This window comes from Entelurus aequoreus, linkage group LG06 (assembly GCF_033978785.1).
Source record: "Entelurus aequoreus isolate RoL-2023_Sb linkage group LG06, RoL_Eaeq_v1.1, whole genome shotgun sequence".
NCBI lineage: Eukaryota > Metazoa > Chordata > Actinopteri > Syngnathiformes > Syngnathidae > Entelurus > Entelurus aequoreus.
In genome coordinates this window covers 20,613,407-20,634,144 of record NC_084736.1, presented here as the reverse complement: position 1 = coordinate 20,634,144, position 20,738 = coordinate 20,613,407, and the positions used below count along the sequence as shown (strand labels likewise).

General features: G+C 39.3%; 1 protein-coding gene across 9 annotated transcripts in view; it reads left to right on the top strand.

Moving 5' to 3' along the window:
• The window catches only part of strada (STE20 related adaptor alpha), a 21,363-nt gene extending 625 nt beyond the window's left edge, over positions 1-20,738 (top strand). For 2 of the 9 annotated variants that reach the window (XM_062050192.1, XM_062050185.1), the window contains exons 2-10: positions 12,425-12,527; positions 14,249-14,370; positions 16,952-17,060; positions 17,128-17,251; positions 17,323-17,494; positions 17,593-17,697; positions 19,794-20,053; positions 20,129-20,171; positions 20,239-20,738. In XM_062050192.1, the coding sequence (XP_061906176.1) occupies positions 12,476-12,527; positions 14,249-14,370; positions 16,952-17,060; positions 17,128-17,251; positions 17,323-17,494; positions 17,593-17,697; positions 19,794-20,053; positions 20,129-20,171; positions 20,239-20,394 (1,143 nt within the window). In that variant the 5' untranslated portion in view covers positions 12,425-12,475 and the 3' untranslated portion in view covers positions 20,395-20,738. The other 7 variants (XM_062050187.1, XM_062050188.1, XM_062050190.1 and 4 more) reach the window with 7 other exon arrangements.

Sequence of the window (20,738 nt, the reverse complement as noted above, 5' to 3'; positions counted from 1 at the left end):
GTCAGTTAAAAGGATGTTAGCATCGCTAGCTTGTGCTGTTCACCATGACAACTGCGCTCAGCATCTCACTAATTCGACCATGTATTTGGTTTAAAACACTTTCTTTACAACTATTCTCCAAAAGCCCGCAATATATGCGACGGTGTGCTTTTGGTGTCGTAAAACAAATAAAATACTCCGTAGTAATGTGCGATATCACCGATTTTCTTTCTGATCCGATGCCGAGTGATGTGCAAACCTAATGTGTCTAGTAAAATGTTCAAATGTTCAAACGATATAAAATCACAGGGTGAAATAATTGGTTTCATTATTCTGCAGTGAATGTGTTGTCTTATTTATATTCAACTCCGTATGTAGTGTCTCCAAATAACCTACAGTAAAAGGTTGCTGTTTAATAATACTGAGTGACTCATTTTATTTGCCAGTAGTTTTCTTACATGCGCATTATGTACTTACCTAGGCGGAAGAGAAGTCTTTCTCACTAATTTACTCCTTCTGAATTATTTGTCACGTCTTATCTCTCGCTACGAAATCTTTTTAAAATAATTTTTACTGTTGCTGCTTATGGCACAGGGGTGGGACCAGACAAGCTGTGCTCTGTTCCCATTCCTTTTGGACGGTTGATCACTTCAGCAAAATGCTTGTGAATTTTTGACATGTGACTAGTAAAATGTTAAAATGTTGTGTCTTTTAAGTATTGCTGCTCTTGGGAATCATCTTCAAACAATATAAAATCATAGGGCGAAATAAATGGTTTCATTATTTATTTATTTATTTATCATTTATCATACTATTCCGTTATTCTGCAGTGAATGCGTTGTCTTATTTATATTCAACTCCGTATGTAGTGTCTCCAAATAACCTACAGTAAAAGGTTGCGGTTTAATAATACTGAGTGACTAATTTTATTTGCCAGTAATTTTCTTACACGCGCATTATGTACTTACCTAGGCGGAAGAGAAGTCTTTCCCTCTAATTTACTCCTTCTGAATTATTTGTCACTTCTTATCTTTCGCTACCATCTCCTTTTTAAACAATTTTTACTTTTGCTGCTTATGGCACAGGGGTGGGACCAGACAAGTTTTGCTCTGTCCTTTTCGTTGGATGATCACTTTAGCAAAATGCTTGTGAATTTTTGACATGTTCCCAATACATTTAATTGAATGGTGTTTTATTTAGACAAGATCTCAGTGATTTAGTTACTTAACACTGTGTTCCTGTAAATTATATAAATGATCTCAAACAACTAAAGTATTAAAAGTATCGATATTTTGATTTGAGAAGTGATATTGGAGCATAAAGAGCTGGTATCGATATTTGAGTATTGAGCTGCACATCACTAACTACAAGTCTTTCTTCACTTTTTGCCGGTTTTTGAAAACATTTTTTACAGATTGTGCGGTACAGTTTGTGGGACTCAAAATTTAAATTAAAAAAATCCTTCCCAGGTATTGCAGGACATACTTTCCACATTGTATGACGCTGAAAAGGATCCATGTCTTTCCTTGTAAGTCTATTTCAATTTCTACCAATAATTGAACTCAAAGCTTTTTTGAAGAGCAGCATATTTGTTGCCATTGTGATTCACCATGATCATCATCATCATCATCATTCATTGCTTTCAGGTGCGTTAATCTTTCTGTGCAAACTTCTTACACTTGCTTGAATTGTCCTTCCTTTTCTCCCTGTTTGTCTGTCGATAAACCGTCTGTCTGTCAGCGTTGGGTGTCTGAGAAATTGAGTGTGGAGAGCCTGCGGGATTTGGAGTTATTTGGAGGTAAAGTCCAAAGCGAAACAGAAAACGGTAAAAGAGCCTTTTTAAAACAGACTAACAACACATTGAAGCAATCACCCTTTAAAATACAGCCACTAAACATTTCATACTTGCATATGTTGGGTTACAATCGTCTGCCACTAAAGTAGCACTCATTTATGATCTATTTTTGTACCTTTGATGCTTTTTCACCCTGTTGCACTTAGAAAAGGTAATCTGGAGTCTTTTAATTAATAGGCCCTTTTCCACCAAAAGTTCAGGAACTAGATGTTTCTGATGACTTGTTGTTTTGTGTTTCCACCGCATCTCACTGTTCAGATTAGTTTATACAAATCAGGCGGATGACGTTTGGAGGAGTGGTTTAGTACAGGAGTTCAATCAATCAATTCTTAACCTTTTTTTACCCTGGGGCACAACTTTTTCCACTACAGATGGGCCTGGGGCCCACTAAAATATTAACAATGAATTAGTAATCTTACCCTTGATTTTAAATGTGTTAAATCGTTATATCTAACCTACTTACAGTTTACAACCTTGCCAAATGATGTGAAACATGTTAATCACAAAAATAGTTTTTTAACACATAAACCTTAGGCTTAGGTCAGGCAGATTAGAAAAATAAATACTAATCAAATACACTGCGTAAGAAGGGACTCATAAATAACTGACAAAAAATAAATTTACTTCAAATTATGTTGTGCTAAAATAAATAAAACCGACTTCTTCTGCCTGTTTGATATGGTCATTACTGCCATAAATGGTGGAAAAGTGTAATACGGCCCATTTTTTGGTGGCCTAAGAATGAGCGCCAGCCCTATATTAAAGGAACACATATTTCTTCACTGATACCACACCAACTATGTGAATAAACAGACAATATTTGGTCATATTTCCATCCATCCATCTTTTTCCTCTTATCCGAGGTCCGGTCGCGGGGGCAACAGCCTAAGCTGAGAAGCCCAGACTTCCCTCTCCCCAGCTGGGAGACATAGTCCCTTCATTGTCCCTTCCTACCGGTCAGACGTGCTAAACCCTCCCTAGGAAGGGATTCTGGGGGCATCCTCACCAGATGCCTGAACCACCTCAACTGGCTCCTCTATGTGGAGAAGTAGCGGCTTTACGCTGAGTTTCACCTGATTGACTTAGCTTTTAGGTCATAATTATTGTGTATGTACATGAAATACAGAGAAATAATATACCAAAAAATATGATTTAAAAACAAAGTATGTCGGATTTTACATTAAAAGTTAGGCTTTTGTCCGCAGTGTCCAATAGTCAAAAAGTCATCCTGATGATGTCATAGGGGTCAGGCAGGTCCTTATGGTTTGTCTAAGCTAGGGGTCCCCAAACTTTTTGACCCGGGGGCTGAATGGGTTAAAAAAAATTGGCCAGGGGCCGGGCTATATATATATATATATATATATATATATACACACTACCGTTCAAAAGTTTGGGGTCACCCAAACAATTTTGTGGAATAGCCTTCATTTCTAGGAACAAGAATAGACTGTCGAGTTTCAGATGAAAGTTCTCTTTTTCTGGCCATTTTGAGCGTTTAATTGACCCCACAAATGTGATGCTCCAGAAACTCAATCTGCTCAAAGGAAGGTCAGTTTTGTAGCTTCTGTAACGAGCTAAATATAGTAATAGTAAATTATATTTATATAGCGCTTTTCTCTAGTGACTCAAAGCGCTTTACATAGTGAAACCCAATATCTAAGTTACATTTAAACCAGCGTGGGTGGCACTGGGAGCAGGTGGGTGGCACTGGGAGCAGGTGGGTAAAGTGTCTTGCCCAAGGACACAACAGCAGTGACTAGGATGGCGGAAGCGGGGATCGAACCTGCAACCCTCAAGTTGCTGGCATGGCCGCTCTACCAACCGAGCTATACCGCCTAAACTGTTTTCAGATGTGTGAACATGATTGCACAAGGGTTTTCTAATCATCAATTAGCCTTCTGAGCCAATGAGCAAACACATTGTACCATTAGAACACTGGAGTGATAGTTTCTGGAAATGGGCCTCTATACACCTATGTAGATATTGCACCAAAAACCAGACATTTGCAGCTAGAGTAGTCCTTTACCACATTAGCAATGTATAGAGTGTATTTCTTTAAAGTTAAGACTAGTTTAAAGTTATCATCATTGAAAAGTACAGTGCTTTTCCTTCAAAAATAAGGACATTTCAATGTGACCCCAAACTTTTGAACGGTAGTGTGTATATATATATATATATATATATATATATATATATATATATATATATATATATATATATATATATATATATATATATATATATATATATATATATACACAAAAAAACAAGTCATATGCCCACTGATGTTTAAAAACTCTAAACTCTGAGTCTATTTTATGTTTCCCCAACGATTTTGCCATTTTTTTTCCCCCTCGTGCACTAATTGACTGAAAGAGCGTACACGTGTTGACGTCACGTTATCGATGGGAAAATGCATTTTTAGACAATATGATTTGCCTGAGCGGCTAAGAGACCCCAAGAGTAACAAGCGGTACAAAATGGATTGATGGATGGGCTAGAAAGGACAGATTAAAAAAATAATAATTTGAAAACAAACAAAAAAACAATTTTTTTATTTTTATTTGGGACTACCTGCGGGCCAGATTTTGGACACTGGGTTTGTGGACCACTGGTCTAAGCTGTAAATAACAATACATAAAGAATAAAAGTCAGTGTGAAACACATCAGATTTAGCGTTAGCATTCGGTTCACTCATGTTGAGACAAATAATTACACAAACGTCGTGTCACTGACTACTTTTACGGCATGCAACAAAGTAAATAGTGAATACTTGATTTAACTTCTTTCCACTAGTCCTTCATTTCACATTTTTCTTCAAACTGGAGTCCCAGTAAACCGCTCACCTTGCCGCTTCCAAGTCCTGCTAAATATTTTATATTACTTTGTAAATATATTTAAAAGATTTCCATCCACCTCTCGTAGCTATGCGCATTGAAATGAAGTTGGTAAATAATAATAAACAGCACAAAACTGCACACTAGTTTAAATAAACAAGTCGTCTCGCACACTGTAATGGTGGATGAAACTTAAAAAACAAAGTTTTAGAAACGCCCCCAAATTAACGGTCGACAGCACAGCCCGCCCCCTCTCAAGTTCCTTGAATTATTAGAAAGTCCCACCTCGCTACTAGGAACTAAAATAGTTCCCAAAGAACGAAATTTTTTTGGTGGAAACACAGGGCATACTTTAGTTACCCGGGCAAATGTTCCTGAAAAAGCTTCTGCGGTGGAAAAGGACACATTGACTCTGGAGGGGTACATTTGTGTAGCTTTTGTCTTTTTTAAGGTCAAATAGCTGACAAACTGGTGGTTGGATGTGTTGGATATAATTTGTGGTCATAAAGCATTCGGCGGGTAGCTTGTGGATGGCATTGTTGACAGCTGATCACGTCGTTTTGGGTGCGTATTATTTGTCGCTTTAGTCAGGGCTGTCGAACTCGTCTTTCTTGTAACCGCGTATAATATATGAATTTGCCTATGCATTTGATATTATATAAACATCTGTAAACATCTAGATTTTACAGTAAAACTGGTAACTAACACAATTTTACTGTAAAATATACAGTGTTTTTACTACATATTACATAAATGGAAAAACAGTACCACTTTTTTACAGATAAAAACAAGCAGTTTAGTCGCCAGATTTTACTGTAAAATTTAGTCGGTTTTACAACAAATTACTGTATTTTTCGGATAATAAATCGCAGTTTTTTTCATAGTTTGGCTGGGGGTGTGATTTATACTCTGGAGCGACTTATGTGTGAAATTATTAACACATTACCGTAAAATATCAAATAATATTATTTATCTCATTCACGTAAGAGACTAGGCGTATATCAGCACGTTCTCAGTTCGTTATTTATGCGTCATATAACGTACACTTATTCAGCCTGTTGTTCACTATTCTTTATTTATTTTAAATTGCCTTTCAAATGTCTATTCTTGGTGTTGGATTTTATCGAATAAATTTCCCCAAAAAATGTGACTAATTTTTTTCCTTCTTTATTATGCATTTTCGGCCGGTGCGATTTATACTCCGGAGCGATTTATAATCCGAAAAATACGGTACTGTACCACTATTTTTTTTTTTAAATCTGGCAATTGAGCTGCTTGACCTGTTTTTACAGTAAAAACAATATTGATCTGTTTACAGTAAAAACAACTCTAGATTTTACAGTAAAAAAACTGGCAGTTAAGTCGACATAATTTTACCGTAAAAAAATAGTGGTTGAGTTTTTTCAGTTTATGCTGTCAAAAGTACTGTAAATTTCTCCATAAAGTCTATTGTCACTTTTACATTGTGCAATTTGATGCATATCTTGCTTTGGAAGCATAAGTCAAGCAGATATTTAAGTATGTATTTTAATTTTGACAAACGTTTGGAAAGTATGATAATATACAGTGTTTGTTGCACCATTGGACAGAATGAAAGGTATGCCTTTTCATGCAGTACTAGGGCTGTCAAGGTTAACGCATGTGAGTAATAATTTTTTTATTGCGTTATGAAAAAAACATAAAAAGATTAATCGCAGTGTTTGTTTTGACCTCCAGAAGGTTGGCGCACATTTCACAGGCAGTGATTGTGACGATAGAGCGATGGGATCTTTGCCCTTCAAAACAAACTCTGACGAAACTTAAGATAGAACTTAGGTTAAAACATTCTTATCATCAACACACATCAAGTTTTAAATGGCATATTATTTAATGCGAAACATGAACTTGAGGATGGCGTCGCGAGCGTGAATGCTACATAGACAGCAAACCGAGGACAACAAACTATGCTGATGACAGTTTACCTGCGTTCACCACACATACATGTAAGTTAAAACTTTTTTTTTTCTAAATCGACAGCCACTTCATTCAGTGTCATCAACTTGGCGACTGTCATTAAATCTGGTGACTTTCCAATCCTCTTGGATGACTTTTTGCACACAGCTCCGAGCAACAAATCTAGCGACTTTTTCCAGTGTTATCGGAAACTTTTTTGTTTCTTGGAGAGCTCTAAAATGTGAAAAATGTGCACTTAATTCTTACTATAACTTACTGTCACCAAGGTTTGAGAAAATCAATGACTTGCAGTTCAGTAAAACATTTAAAAAAAGTTCCTCTATGACATTCTGACTATCAAATTGCATTTGTATCCAAATGTTGGGGTATTTTTTTAAGCAAATGTGTGCAATCAAATAATAACCAGGGATTAATCAGGATTATTCACAGTAAAAGTGTGATTAATCTGATTAAAAAAAGAATCTCTTGACAGCCGTAACATATTTTTTCTGTCAAAAAGGAAATAACTAATACATTTAGTCAGTTAAGATAAGGTACTTTTATTGACTCATATTATTTCCAGGTGTTCGCGGGCCATATAAAAAGATGTGGCAGCCCTGATATAGTCATACTTTTGAGTACATTTTTGTATAAATTGGAGCATTCTGTCAAATATTTACCACATCTTTATTACAGTCCAATCAAGTTCTATATACTGTTGTTCACTATTTTACAAGCGGTGTTGCATTGCCAAGAGCCTGCAGACTCAGCTACTGAAATGGACTTGTTTATATGCATCATTCATAAAAATGATAATTTCAAGCTGGATATGTACGAGCAAACATTTTGTGGGGGGGGATATCATTTCATGGCATTCAGTGTGCTCTCATGTGACTGTACTGTGGTGCCAGAAGGGAGCCTAAACAATGAGGCTCCTGCTCATGTTTAGTGTGTGTTCATGTCTTCATGTCATTGATGTGGTTTTTCCTACCTCAGAGCAAGCTCAGGGACTGTCTCACAGGAAAGTAAGTGTCCTGTCACCGCATCATCACGCCAAATGTGCCTTTTGTGATTGTGCGTGCATGCGTGCGTGGAAGCAGTCGCTGGCCTCCGGGCGTCTGCACACTTCCTCGGTATGCATGAGTATTTTTTCCGCTTTTTAAAAGAGAACGTGGAATCCTCTCACACTTAGCTGTGATGGCAATGTGCTCTGAATTGTTCAGACTTGGTGCTAACATGCATTCCTAGTGATCTGGCATAGACATGGCTCTCTATGGAGACCTCTTGGATGTGGATCCAGTGTTTCCCACCAGACTGTGATCTCTCTCTTTGTGGAACTTTATGACGTCATCGGCTAACTTGCATTAATTTTAAAAACACATCTTGGTGTTATTAGTAATGTAATTTTAAGCTTTTTCTCTTGTCACATAATGTATTTTTGCTGAACTTTTCCATTGTTAGTGTTTTATTTTTTCTTTACAACGTGCCTTGGGTCCATAAAAACAAGCCACGATTCGTAAATGACCGCATTTTGGACACTGGGATGGTAAAGTGTACAGCCCAAGAGTCTCTAAGCTGTCTTCTAAGCACTATTTCTAGTCTTGACTCCCACTAGTCGAATGCTAGGTGGTATGCTTCACACCTTGCATTTCAGCCAGTTTTAATACCTGCATGCATGTCAAGCTCGCCACACACAAGGTTAATGCTTTTCCTTCAGGATCACTTACACAATGGTAACCAGGGATATGAGTTTGATTGGTTCATACCTTGAAAAACTTGTATTGCAAAACCGCGTCACCCATTGAAATTAGTTAACATCAATTTGATTAGTGTTCGCCATGATTTTAACACGCAACGTGCCTTTTCAAAAGTTCAAGGAACTTTTAGATGAGCATAGTACAATATGCATTACAAACAACTACAGTAGTTTTATGAAATAAATAAATTAACAATGTACAGCATTAACTTAAAGAGCGGACTTCTACATTATCTCCTTCCAGCTGCTTCACCGTCAAACACACCATCTGCAGCTGCATATTTTCATGAATAAATATATGCTGCTTAGATTTTAACGTCCTTGACTCATTCTACTTCAGTATGATGCAGTCATATTTTTGATTATATCTTTCTTTATTTCAATGAATATCATCCACTTCTTCTTCTCAGCACGGTTCTTCACACCAATTTCTTCCTTTCCATGGTTGGAAAAATACAGTTATGTCCATCTCTAGCAATAAGCTAATGCTAGCGAGTAAGACTGTGACATTCGCTACGCCCACTAGCAGCAGGGAGGCTTGTAATCAGAATTTTTTCTTGCAACCTACAGCATAACGATTAGCTAAGAGACAGCTCATATTCCGAAAAAATAAATATAAACTGGGGCACTCATATCCCGAGGTACCACTGTATTTTATTACCGGGTAAATGCATGAGGCAAGAAACACTACCTGTCTTTCACTTTTAATGCATACAGTGTAGGATTTTCGTACACCTCTTTATCTAATTGAAGGCTTTCAACCAAAAAATCAGAAGACATTTACATTACACCACTAGAATCTATAGACAAAATGTATTTAATCTGATCATCATTCGGTTTAGAATGTTTCGGTGTACATGGACCCTGAAAATAATTATTTGATTTAGGGCTGCAACTAACGATTAATTTCATAATCGATTAATCTGTTGATTATTACTTCGATTAATCGATTTATAATCGGATAAAAGAGACAAACTACATTTCTATCCTTTCCAGTATTTTATTGAAAAAAAAACAGCATACTGGCACCATGTTGTGGACATTGGGGGTGCAGCATACACCAACAATAACACAGAAATGTAACTCATCAGAACTGAATCAGATATTGTACACGTTTCTGTTGTGAATAATAAAGGATTCATTTTAGGCTGCCTCTGAATAATAGCATGAAATATTCCAGCACCTTCATAACGTTTAGTTATACTAAAGCGTCAAATCTAAATATATTTATATAGCTTTATCGGCCCGGCTACATTGATCCATTATGAAACCAACCTGAGATATTTCTGTCCGTTACGTTTATTTCCAAATTGGTAAGCGTGCGTTTTCTCTCTCAAAACGGAGTCAAATGTGCCGGAGACACATTATCAGCCCCGCGTTGCAACAAAGGCATAACGTTAAAGTTACTTACAAAAAAGCTGAACTCATGAATGCTTGTTGCCACTATGGACTTAAAAAGTTACGTACTGTGAGTTCCTCCCTTCATCCATGGCTCCAACATGTTTCTTCTTCAGGTGCTCCTGAAGCAATGTTGTACTTCCGTGCCATTTTGCAGGAAACGGTCTCCTTTGAAGTCTTTAAAGTGAAGTGTTCCCACACTTTTGACGACTTAGGTCGTACACTTTTCTCCATTGAAGCAATAACCTCAAGATGTTTCTCCGCTAAACTATCGGGAGTGTTTTCCTGCGCCATTTTTCGAAATTTTCCAGCAAAGGAGACGCCGTCGTCACGTGAGCTGCACATGACACATCATTGGCTAGCTTACGCCACCTCATGAGACGTAGCCTCACCGCCGCCCTGGCGCTGTTTTGTACTGTTTTTGTACTTATTTTGATTATTGTTTCTCAGCTGTTTGTAAATGTTGCAGTTTATAAATAAAGGTTTATAAAACAAAAAAAACCAACAACAACAACAAAAAAAAAGCCTCCGCGCATGCGCATAGCATAGTTCCAAAGAATCGATGACTAAATTAATCGCCAACTATTTTGGTAATCGATTTTAATCGATTTAATCGATTAGTTGTTGCAGCCCTAATTTGATTATGATGTGCATTTTCATGCAGCACACCTTAAATCAGAATTTTCTTTATCTTGACATGTGCAGCACACACCAGAAACAAAAAGTTGTTATTATTTGTGCAAGGCGCCATCTTTTGGACGAGTTTGCTCACTGCAGGTGCTGAAGAAGTAGTAGACTTCCTTCGTAAACATGTCTTTGTGCATTTCTGCTTGTCCGACGTTATCACGGTGTTTATCATTTTTTCCTTCGGTTCACTACTTTTGTTTTACCCCTCTTTTTGAAATGGAGCTGTTTGGTGCATTTTATGTTGTGATTATGTACAGGTTGCGGCGCATCTTCATGTTATGACATTCTGTGTATGTGTTTGAGGCTAGTAGTTAGCACTTAAAGTAGCTGTAATGCCGAGAAATAAAACAGCTCGTTAAGATGGCAACTGGATCCCTTCTTTTATTGTTACATCGACACATGACACTAGTCTACACCATACTTTTGTTTTTGCTAGTCTCGTTTTAAAGCAAGAAACTGAACAGTATATAACGCTACGTCTGTAAATGTTGAATACGAGGTCAGAATATTCCGAATGGCGTATTTACATGAAACATATTTCATTCGGTTAGGCTTTTAATCCGATTAAATGTGTCCATGTGCACATAGCTACTGATCCCTCCTTTTACGTCTTCTTATTCTCCGGCAGATCAGGTGCGAATGAGTTACAATGCCATTTAAGAGGAAATGCCAAATCTATTCTTGGCGGTGCGCCACAAATAAATGGACGTATGGGAAACACTGTGATTGCTTTAGAGCAGGCTGTCCCTGCACATGAGCTCAAAAGTATGTTGCGAGGAACACATTGCGGCCATTTATGCTGACAAAAAAAATGTGTTTGTGACGTAATCATATCGAATGCATGTTAGTCACAGGTGCGGTGACTTAATGATGCGGCTGATGGCGAGCTCCTCGTTGCCAAACACGTGCATCGTAGCCAGATGGCGTTCTACTAGCTCTGCTGTGGCAATGCATGGCCACGCCCTCTCCACCTGACCCTGCTGAGTTGAGTGATGACATGGCCTCAGCAAGGTGTCGGTCCATCCCCCTACTAGCTTTGCTCCAAGATGTATCTGATCAACACCCTTCACATCACCATGGAAATCTTAATAGCCTCATGCATTCTCACGTTTTCTTCGCCCCTGCACTCGTTTGGTTGTGTTGACTTCTCACTGCAAGCAAAATGTGCTTCTTCACAGTATGTTTATATTTTTTTTATACACAAACCAAACATGTGTTTTCACAAGGGATCACGGAGCAACAGATGGTCTCACGACCGTTCCCTCCCTTTAGCTTAAATGACGAAGGTTCAAAATTAAATATCATCAGCAGTGTTAGAGGAATATTTTCCCTCCTTTTGGCTGAAAATGAACGCCTTAGAAATCACGAGCTTTGGCTTTGGTTCTGCTAGAAGAATTACACACATGTAGGCTCACACTGTTTCCTTATGTATGCGCTCTCACACACTTTTATTAGTACCAATATTATTATTAATGGTGTCATGAAGTACCAGCCTGGAGAGAGTGTGAAGAAGGAGGTGTGTGTGCTCGGCACACACGTCAAGTTAACTATCAATTTCGGCTCCTACATAGGAGGACAAAAGCATGAGAGACAGGCGACCATTTTAAGAGACTGCTTCGATCTTTTAAACAGCTCTGTTCATTCTCTCACAGCGCTGGTATCGCTATTGTTTGTACTTAGTCTTTTTTTGTAGAACATTCAATTCGAGTCACTTCTCATCATTTTAGACAGCTTTAGAACTAAATAATCTGGGTGGACTCTCCCCTCCTAAAAGGGGCGTCCTAATAGCAGCAAATAATGAAATCAAAATTCAACACACGACATAGGCATTCAGAGAGGAGACGTCCACCAAGGAATACTGTCTTGATTTAACACATTGAGCATGTGAGGGATAATGTGAGCGTTCATGATTTTAAAAACAAGGAATCTGACCCCTTTTTGTGCTTACACCTTTGTTGTCTGTGTTGCATCCCCGGCCAGGCCCATGAGGACAGTCGGGAGAGTCTGACCTCCCTTCCACGTCAAGACGCCATGGGCAGCTTCCTCCCTGACAGCAGCGCCTATCAGCTCCTCGGCGCCATCGGTAGGCCACGCTTCATGCTCCGTATACATTATTTGTAATCTTTGGAGAATTGTGAACACAACACATAACAGGGATGTTCCGATCAGGGTTCCATGCTGCCCATTCCGATACCGATCATCCATGTGTGAAGTCAAGTACCAAATCTATAGTAACTGTACTTTTTCTAATGTAGTTATGGTGAGTTCTATTGACAGTGTAACGAAATACACACAAACTACTTCCTTATTCTCTTTTGTTGCATACATTTATTTAAACTAAATAGTCAATAGTGCGCTATAAGTAAACAAAAGCAAAAACTACAATCGACCGCTGTTTTAAATCTTTTGGTTTTTGCCCTCAAAGTCCTCCGGTGTTATTCCCTGAATGTGTCAACATTAACAAAAACAAAAAAAATTTATTTTGTGAAAATAATAATATAGCTCTAATCACTCTAGTATCTATAATATCCTATACCGGTATATGTATGTATGTGTATGTGTATATGTACATGTGTATATATATATGTATGTATGTATGTGTATGTGTATCTATGTGTATATATATGTATGTGTAAATATGTATATACATGTAATATGTGTACATATGTAACATATATATATATATATATATATATATATATATATATATATATATATATATATATATATATATATATATATATATGTATGTATGTATGTATGTATGTATATATATACATATATTATACATATATACGTTTTATATCAATTATATATGTATATATTTGTGTTTGTTTATATATGTGTGGGTCTGTAACAAAATAGTGCAAAGTGTGAAAATGTAAACGTAGAGAAACCTGAGAAAAACTATTTTCTGCAGGTTTAATGCCAGGAAGTAACAGCTGTGCACTAATGAGTGAGCGTGGCTAAATTGATGTAGAATTACCAGTCTTGGTGGGGGCTAGCTCCTTGCATCATTTACAGACCCAAATTGGTTTGACTACAGTCCTTTTTGAAAAAATCCAAGAAACTGCCATACTGTCTTGGTGACTTTTTTAAAATGTATCCACAATTTCTTTATTTTTTCTTTGTCTTCTCACTTCATGCAAAGAATCAACGGCGAGACTACAAAATGGCGCAACCAAACTGATAGTTGATACTGTTACCTGATTCGCTGTTAGCGTGTCACTCCCACTGATCAGTTCCTGCCTTACTCGGTTACCAGAGAGCGAGTGCCTTTTTTCATGCAACAAACCTTGTTTCGCAACTTCCGCTTTCTTCTGAAGAAGGAAAATAATTATCGAAGGTTTTATCAAACGCATCGAAACTAATCGTTTTATCACCCATCCCTAGATACTACCCTTGGTATCGACTACTGATATGTGGATTGATGAGCCCTATGCTTACATATGCCTGGCAACTCGCTACACACTGCAGTACTCTAACTTTTATTAATGTACTTGTAAATTTTCTCTGCTGTCCTTCCATCTACACTTCCTAGACTTTGCTAAGCACTTCTTGTGTTGTTTCAAGCCAGCTTGGCAATGAGCAGGCCTTCTTATCTGCTCTTACTTGGTGTGTAATATGTTTAGTCTCATCCTTCAATTCTCCAGTGATAATTGTCCAGTGGTAATTGGCCCATACTGATCGGTGGCCTATCGATCAGTGCATCCCTAACACAAACATATTACCTGTCTGTTCAGTGTTTTAGAAATAGCAATATGAAAAAGAACTTTTGAGTGATATATGAATGCGTGTTTAAAGGCCATGGTCTGGACCATTTGATGACGGTCAACCGAGCCCGATACAGACCCACTGGGGAGCATGTGGCCATACGACGGATCGATCTGGAGTCGTGTACTAACGACATGGTCGCCTACCTGCAGGTCTGCATCATCCTTTCTTTTAACTCAGTTCTGCTGAAATCTGATACTTAAAGTGAGAGGTGTGCAAAGTGCGGCCCGGGGGACATTTGTGGCATGGAGCTAATTTTTGAAAATTCTGAAAAACTATTATAAAAAAAACTAAAGTGGAATAAAATAGAATACAGGTGAAATGTAATGAGAAAAAGTTGCAATGTTGACTAATGACACAAAACTGCTAAGTAGGCAGTTTTTTTCTTTAAAACTGTAATTGCTCCAGAAATAATAGTGTCTCAAAATCAATGTTATGAATTATTGACATATTGACGTCTCTAATTACACTCCATCAAATATTCTATTTTGAAATATTTTTAAAGGAACATTTTAAAATATTTTAAAAATATTTTAAAATGTTCCTTTAAAATGACGTTGCTCATAAAGTAATAATGAATCAAAATCAACGTTGTTATGAGTAATTTACATATTTAAGGCGCCAATTACTTCACTTCAAAAATTCCACTTTTGACATTTTTTGGGGGTGAAATGTGGCATATTTTGTGTTTTTCCTAACAGAAAGAGCATAAAACCTAAAACAATAAATAAACATTTATATTAACAGATACATCTTAAGTTGGTCTAGAAATGTAAGTGTTGAAAAGAAAATTGACATACTATGACCGGTTTTTAACATTCTTGTGACTGAGTCTTTTCTGGGTCCCCAGGACCAAACTTAAAGGCCTACTGAAATGAATTTTTTAAATTTAAACGGGGATAGCAGATCTATTCTATGTGTCATACTTGATCATTTCGCGATATTGCCATATTTTTGCTGAAAGGATTTAGTATAGAACAACGACGATAAAGATTGCAACTTTTGGTATCTGATAAAAAAAAGGCTTGCCCCTACCGGAAGTAGCGTGACGTAGTCAGTTGAACATATACGCAAAGTTCCCTATTGTTTACAATGATGGCCGCATGAAGTGAGAGAGATTCGGACCGAGAAAGCGACAATTTCCCCATTAATTTGAGCGAGGATGAGTAAAGTGCAAGTGAAGGACTAGTGGGGAGTTGAAGCTATTCAGATAGGGAAGACGCTGTGAGAGCCGGGGGTGACCTGATATTCAGCTGGGAATGACTACAACAGTAAATAAACACAAGACATATATATACTCTATTAGCCACAACACAACCAGGCTTATATTTAATATGCCACAAATTAATCCTGCATAAAAACACCTGCGTGTTTGTTACGCTAGCTCCTAGCTCCTCTGCTAGCTCCTAGCTCCATAGAACACGCCAATACAATTCAAACACCTGATCAACACACACAATCACTCAGCCCAAAAGACCGTTCACCTAACCCAAGGTTCATAAAGCTTATATATTTTTAAAAAGTTACGTACGTGACGCGCACATACGGTCAAGCTATCTAATGTTTAGCAGCCAAGGCTGCATACTCACGGTACCTGATATTCAGCTGGGAATGACTACAACAGTAAATAAACACAAGACATATATATACTCTATTAGCCACAACACAACCAGGCTTATATTTAATATGCCACAAATTAATACTGCATAAAAACACCTGCGTGTTTGTTACGCTAGCTCCTAGCTCCTCTGCTAGCTCCTAGCTCCATAGAACACGCCAATACAATTCAAACACCTGATCAACACACACAATCACTCAGCCCAAAAGACCGTTCACCTAACCCAAGGTTCATAAAGCTTATATATTTTAAAAAAGTTACGTACATACGCAAAAAAAAGTTGCGCTCATACGGTCAAGCGATCAAATGTTTAGAAGCCAAAGCTGCATACTCACAGTAGCACATCTGCGTCTTTGTCATCCAAATCAAAGTAATCCTGGTAAGAGTCTGTGTTGTCCCAGTTCTCTACAGGCGTCTGTGTATCGAAGTCAAAAGTCCTCCTGGTTAGAGTCTCTGTTATCCGAGTTCTTCCATCTTGACTGCATCTTTCGGGAATGTAAACAAAGAAGCGCCGGCTGTGTACTGTTGTTGCTGACTACGTTCGAAAAATACGTCCATTTCGCACCGACAACTTTCTTCTTTGCTTGCTCAGCTTCCTTCTCCATAATGCAATGAACATGATTGCAACAGATTCACGAACACAGATGTCCAGAATACTGTGGAATTATGAAATGAAAACAGAGCTTTTTCGTATTGGCTTCAATGTGGAAGGCATACCCGTGTTCCCCGGTCTACGTCACGCGCATACGTCATCCTCAGAGGCGTTTCGAACCGGAAGTTTAGCGGCAAATTTAAAATGTCACTTTATAAGTTAACCCGGCCGTATTGGCATGTGTTATAATGTTAAGATTTCATCATTGATATATAAACTATCAGACTGCGTGGTCGGTAGTAGTGGGTTTCAGTAGGCCTTTAAGGGGAGTCATAAAGGTTCAAAATATTGATTTTGAAAATGAAAAATATCAAAATGGCCCCCTTCATTCTTGCATTTCTCAATGTGCGACCCTCAGTTGAAAAGTTTGAACACATCTGGTAGTTGGGGTAGAATTTGTAGATTCGGCACATTGGGTCCATGAGCATCACGCAGGTGCCGTCTGGTTTGTGTTGCTTCACAGGCCGAGCTGCACGTGTCCAAGTTATTTCACCACGCCAGCATCCTGCCCTACAAGAGCATCTTCATAGCCGAGAACGAGCTGTGGGTCATCACCCCCTTCATGGCGTATGGTGCGGCGCCTGAACTATGATCACTTTAACGCACAGCAAGTGTCTCACCTTGATCGTGTCTTCCCAGGTTCTGCCAGAGAGCTGGTCAGCACACATTTCCCCGACGGCATGAGCGAGCTCACCATCGCGTACATTTTACTGGGCATGCTCAAAGCTCTAGAATACATCCACCAAATGGGATACGTGCACAGGTAAGCCGTGCTTCTACAGCAGGCGTTGTTATTGTATGTTGTATCTTTTTCTAAGAACTTGTCGCGCACAGGAGCGTGAAGGCCAGCCACGTGCTGATCTCGGCCGACGGTCAGGTGTGCATGTCGGGTCTGCGGAGCATCTTCAGTCTGATCCGACACGGCCAGAGAGACAAAGTAGTGCATGACTTTCCGCAGAACAGTGTCAAGGTGCTGCCTTGGCTCAGCCCCGAGGTGCTGCAGCAGGTACCACAAGCCATAATACCAGATTTTTAATGCACTTTACTGCCACCTACAGGACTGGAGTGTACACATTCATTTGACTTGTTCACACTGTCCCCCAGAACTTGCAGGGCTATGACTCCCGCTCAGACATTTACAGTCTCGGCATCACAGCATGCGAGCTGGCTAACGGACACGTTCCCTTTAAAGACATGCCAGCCACGCAGGTGAGAGGACACGCAATGTTTAAGAACATAAATGGGTCATGTAGGAGTCATTCATGCTTTGTTTGGGTGTCAATTGTTTTTTTTTTTTGGTGTTATCTTTATGTTTGATCACTTAAATTTCCTTTGACCACTACTGGTGGTATTGAGGGGCTTTGTCAGTGCAGAAGTGACAAGGCGTGGGAAACAGGAGGTCACATGGTTTTTACTAGAGCTCGACCGATATGATTTTTCAGTGCTGATGCGATTATTGTAGTAGTCAATGAGGCTGATTTCCAATATTTAGAGCCGATATTCATTTGCAGTAAAAGTTATTTCTACGTAAATAGTATGTGTCAGTAAACAGCTTGACAAGGCTTTAAATTGTTTTTGTAACATTCTTTTTTAGGAAACGTGGGACCAGTAGCGACATGATGTTTTACTCAGGGCTAATGTTGTGGTTCATTTAGGAGCAAAAAACATTAAATGATTTCACAAACACCTTTATTATGTGTGTCTAAGAGGAGTATTTGCATTTCAAAATATGGGAAATCTCCTGGGAAAAATGGTAAAAACAATTAGATTTTTATACATCACAATAACTCACCATCTACTCTATTTTATACAATTTTATAACAGTTTATGGATTTAATACATTCTCAGGTTTCCTCGTGAGGAACCCTGAAGTATTACGAACATATAATTAAAAACAATTCTGGACTCCTTCACGTAATTTATAGTTGAGACATTTTTCAAGCTGGCTGACATAATTTCTTCCTGGATGTTACAGAAAGTATGAGAATGTGTAAGCTGCTGCCTGCTCTTCATTACTTATATAACAAGTATATGTTTCAAGTTACCGGTATTTAAAAAGCTTGGATTTTTGGCAGAGATATATTTGCTGTCGTATTTAATTGAATCACGGAACATGAAACTTGCGGCGCTCCTTTAATGAGCCTAAGCATCGAGTGTTGCGGATGGCGGCTCGTCGAGAGACTCCATCGTTGGAGTAGCGAAAACGAACACAACGGGACCAGGAAGACGCCAGGAAAGAAGGACAAAAACTGAATTTCCCGGCAAAAATTTTAAGTTTTGACAGGTAGGCAGAGGAGACACACTGCAGGAGGGAGAGAGGGGGTGTGGGTTGTGGCCGCGTGAGCGCTGCGGTGAACGCAGCTCAGCAGACCGGAGAAGAATTCTCACGAGAACTCAAATAAATGCCGTGTCAGATTTGAAAACATATTTGGGGAGAATTTTTGACAAGAGTAAATTTTTTTTAAATGAATAAAAATATTTTAGCTCCAGCAGAAAGTGAACTTTTCTCATGCAGGGCAGAAGGGCTGGTGCTTGATAGGATAGGACAACCAAACTATGTTTTCAGCACAAACCCGTTCAAGATTAGACAAACAAACAGTGTACAGGGTTACAGAACAGGAACGCTAATGGGTCGCCAAAGGCGCCCCCCGTAAAAGATGAGAAAAAGGTAAAATGCAGAGCGTTGAGCAGTGGTTATTACTATCTACTTCACTAATATATATATTTGTAATACTGATATATGTTGTATGTATTGTATCTGCAGATATAGTTATGTTGTAGTTGTAAGGAAAAAAAGTCAATACTGATATACGGCAAAATACCGAATTTCCTCGCTGATTACCAGTCGACCCCTAGTTTTTCGCCTGCTCAGTGGTTAGAGTGCCTGCCCTGAGATCGGTAGGTCATGAGTTCAAACCCCGGCCGAGTTGTACCAAAGACTATAAAAATGGGACCCACTACCTCCCTGCTTGGCACTCAGCATCAAGGGTTGGAATTGGGGGTTAAATCACCAAAAATGATTCCCGGGCACGGCCACCGCTGCTGCTCACTGCTCCCCTCACCTCCCACGGGATGAGGGTGATGGGTCAAATGCAGAGGATAATCTCACCACACCTTGTGTGTGTGTGTGACAATCATTGGTACTTAAACTTTTTTTTTTACTGCTCGCTCACACTGGCCAGCTTTCACCATCCCGCCACACATTACCATCATAGACAACACATTTACTCACACAAATGTACTTTTCTGGCTGGATGCTCTTTCTACGGATGTTTTAACCGCCGCACCTTGCTTTCCTTGCACAGATGCTGCTGGAGAAACTAAACGGAACGGTGCCGTGCCTGCTGGACACCACCACGATCCCGCCGGAGGAGCTCTCCATGAAGCCGTCGCGCTCTGGAGCAGACTCTGGGATCTGCGAAGGGCCCGTAGGAGGCGGACTCCGTCACTCCAACGGCGAGCCGGCCTCGTCTTCGTCGTCGTCAGGACACCCGTACAACCGCACCTTCTCTACCCACTTCCACACCTTTGTGGAGTTGTGTCTTCAGCGAGAGCCGGAAAAGAGGTAGACATGTTTGCACGCCATTTAGACAAGTTAGCTACAGAATTGTATTAAACTGTTTCCATTTGACGGATTCAGACCGTCTGCCTCAGCTCTCATAGGTCATCCTTTCTTCAAGCAGGTGCGTAAGATGTCTAGATTCATCCTGACATTATTCAAATATATTAAGTGATTATGTGTCTTGTTAGATCAAGCGGCGTCCCTCTGAGGCGCTGCCCGAGCTCTTGAGGCCCGCGTCGCCCATAAGCAATTCAGAGAGCTCCCAGCCGCAGCCCTCCTCGTCTGGACTGGCCAGTCTGGAATCAGGTCTTAGCCATCTGGATGTGGACGACTGGGACTTCTGACCTCAGTGAGGACAGACAAACATCCTTTTTGTGTTGCTGCGTGTAAATACATTGACATTACTCTTCTTGGAGGTTACAGTGGCCATCTTGCTTCTTTTTAGGTGTCTTGACGCTTTTTGTCCTCCTCAGGCTTAGAACTGATGTTTGCTCAAATCCCCTTAGAGCTCTAAAACCCAACAGGAGAAGACGCTCTACCTCTCACTCTCGCCTCCGCACGCGTATGCATGTCCTTTAACTTGCCGTGTGCACGAATGTTACATTGACAGCGAGGGCAAAGCTTTGTGCTGCAAGCTGAACTTGACAATAATAAATGTTTCCACTTGAAAAGACCACACAGTGAAAAT